The sequence below is a fragment of the Musca vetustissima genome, unplaced genomic scaffold (assembly GCF_032173495.1).
Source record: "Musca vetustissima isolate MV318-11 ecotype Yass unplaced genomic scaffold, APGP_CSIRO_Mvet_v1 utg7888, whole genome shotgun sequence".
NCBI classification, from domain to species: Eukaryota; Metazoa; Arthropoda; class Insecta; order Diptera; family Muscidae; genus Musca; species Musca vetustissima.
Genome location: NW_026889424.1, coordinates 62,532 through 65,346, shown reverse-complemented (window position 1 = coordinate 65,346; position 2,815 = coordinate 62,532). Strand labels below are relative to the sequence as shown.

The following is a 2,815-nucleotide window of genomic DNA, read 5'->3' as shown; positions in this document are numbered from 1 at the left end:
TATATGATTTTTCAATGACGCAAGACAAAAACACTAGACTTAACGAAGAAGAAAGCATACAATTAACGTGATTAAAAGTTTATGTACAATAGAAAACCCGTCACCACCACCAAACACAATCCAATGTTCTTTTTCCTCTCTTTCTCTCTGACATGAAACTAGAATTTATGAATTGCATTCATAAAAATGGAAAAGCTCGATGAAAGCATGTGAATATCGATTTATTGCCTTTGGGGACTCTATTTAAAATTTAGTGAGTATTTCGTTTTCGGTTCTAGAAAATAGGGACGAAAAAGATGCACAAGGAATCGATATGGAATATATGTTTTACCAATATGTCACGACCCAAAAATTTGACCCATAGTCAATTTCTCCAAAAATTATGCTGGGAGAAAAATGTTTAAAATGAGGAGATGAACGCCGAAACTAAACTTTATTTTGAAAGATAGGCAATAATTTTATAATACAATAATAATTTGAGAATTGATAATTGAATCGAACCACAGGAATAAACGATTCATGGGGTCTTTGAATTTGATTAATTCGGTTTTCAAAGATCTATTAATAAATTTAAAATAATACGGTTGTCATCTAGTAATCTAAAATAATGATTTCCGGCGAAGGATGTCTCAGAATATAAACCATGAAACTCTCGTTGCTTCTATCTTCGGCTTTACATTTTCATTTTCTTCAAATACAATCGAATATGATTTTGTAGAAAACCTCCCATTACAAAGAACTATTGAACATAACACCCAACTTTGCTAAATCATCTAAATCCTATTAAATAACTTGTTCTAATATTTCCCCTCATTATATCAAATATCATAATTTTCAAATCGATGAACATGCATAATTAACTTATTACTAGATAAAGCAAATATTACAAAGACAATCTCATAATTTACAACAATTTAATTTGCCTCACGAATTTCCCGAAAACGTAAATCCAAAAAGAAATACTTTATAACCTCATTAGAAGTACCCATCCACCTAACTGCAGGCTACAATACAGTAACAAACACAATAAAATCACAATCGACTTACCGCACACTTTGGCAAAGGACCTTCAGGCATTTTCACCTTCCAACCCAACAGCGGTGGTATGCATATCAGCGCCGACATTATCCAAACGGCTGCAATCATTAAAGCTGCACGTGCCGGTGTACGTGATTTTAAATAATCCACCGCCTTCGTTATGCTCCAATAGCGATCCAGCGATATCAGACACAAATTCATTATGGACGAGGTGCACAACAGCACATCCATGGCCGAGTGGATGTCACACCACCACGACCCGAATATCCAATAACCCATCAATTCGTTGGCTAGCGAAAAGGGCATAATGATGAGACCCAAAAAGAAATCGGCCACCGCCAGCGAGGCAATAAACCAATTCTGGATGTTCTTCAATGATTTCTCTGTGGCGATGGCAATAATGACCAGCATGTTGCCCACAATTATAATGATCATGAGTATGGTGACGATAATCGATGCTATCACAATGTGTGTTAGGGTATAGCCGCTGGGATAACGTCCGTCCCAGTGGACTTCGGTGATATTGCTCGTAAGATTGCCACCAAATGTCTGATTGAAATAGTTGCCGAATTGGGTGGTGGTGGAGGAGGTAAGATTTATGGTAGGAGATGCGGCTGCTGCCGCCGATGCTGCCGAGGTATTATAGAAACTGGAGGAGAGCAGGAAGAGTGTGTCGTTAAGATCTGATGTGGGGTTGGGAGCGGTGGGCCCAAACACGGTGTCAATTAAACTGGTGACAGTGTATTGGCCATCGATGGTAACGAGGGGCGGATTCATAGTTGCTGTATGATTTAGAACTCCACCGCCCTTGAGGCCGCCACCACCACCAGGGCCACCACCGGCCTCATTTGTTATTGCTGTTGTGGCCGCTGTGGAAGATGTAAATATGGCCAAAAAATCATCGGTGCTGATGTTGCCCGTATTAATGCTCTGATCCAATTCGGTATTATAATCCATGGCGAATGCAAGTAAATTGTTTTGGAAGCTGTTGGTGAATTTGGTGTTTGTTGTTGGTTTTTTTTTTTAATTTGAATTTGATTTCAATTTTCGTTTGTTTTCAATTTTATATTTTTTTCAATTATGTGCCAAATTTCATAATTTTGTATTTTTTTGTTATGTTTACACTACATTTAGTTGGTCCCACCAACAGAGTTGTTGTTCAACATTTCAACTCGTGGCTTGTTTTTTGCATTCATTTTTTTCAATTTTAAATATAAATGGGTTTTTAATTTTTTTTTTGGTTGTTTGTTTTTTTTTTATATTATTTTTTTTCTTCCTTATCGATAAAGCGTTTGGATTCTGTTTATTTATAATTGTTGTTTAAAATTACACATTTGCTTTTTTGCAATTAACACTATTTTTAAACATTTCAATTTATTTATATTACAATAGTTGGGTGTGTGTGTTTTCTTATTTTTTTTTTTTAATTGAGAATTTTGTTGGTGGATTTTTTCACTTAAACATTTAATGGGCTATTCTTTTTAAGTGGAAATTTGTTTACATTTTCTTTTAGTTGTTTTTTGTTTTTGTTTTCGTTCACTTATATTTTGATTATTATTCACTTTTACTAAACTAAACAATTCCATAGGCTGAAATTCATTGCCAATTGCTGTTGTTATTATTAGTCATTTTTTGCTGTTTTGATTCTTTTCGGTTTATTAGGTTGTTCCATGCAGCTGGACACCCTTAAATGAAACTGGAAAATAAAAAATATATTTAATAAAGACTTTTTTGTAAAATTTATTTAGGTAATGATTTAAAAATTAGATAAATATAG

At 34.6% G+C, this 2,815-nt stretch overlaps 1 protein-coding gene across 1 annotated transcript; it reads right to left on the bottom strand.

Moving 5' to 3' along the window:
* Positions 1 to 914: 914 nt before the first annotated feature.
* Positions 915 to 1,995, bottom strand: LOC133337128 (alpha-2A adrenergic receptor-like). The gene is made up of 2 exons (XM_061545388.1): positions 1,048 to 1,995; positions 915 to 1,004 (listed from the first exon to the last, which is right to left on the bottom strand). The coding sequence occupies exons 1-2, from the start codon at positions 1,993 to 1,995 to the stop codon at positions 915 to 917; spliced, it is 1,038 nt and encodes a 345-aa protein (XP_061401372.1).
* Positions 1,996 to 2,815: the final 820 nt, after the last annotated feature.

What these genes read in the sequence shown, in the direction of transcription:
- LOC133337128 (XM_061545388.1), bottom strand. Translation starts at nt 1,995, where the DNA reads ATGGATTATAATACCGAATTGGATCAGAGCATTAATACGGGCAACATC. An exon ending in GTCCTTTGCCAAAGTGTGCG is followed by an intron (nt 1,005 to 1,047) that starts GTAAGTCGATTG and finishes ACTGTATTGTAG; the next exon opens with CCTGCAGTTAGGTGGATGGG.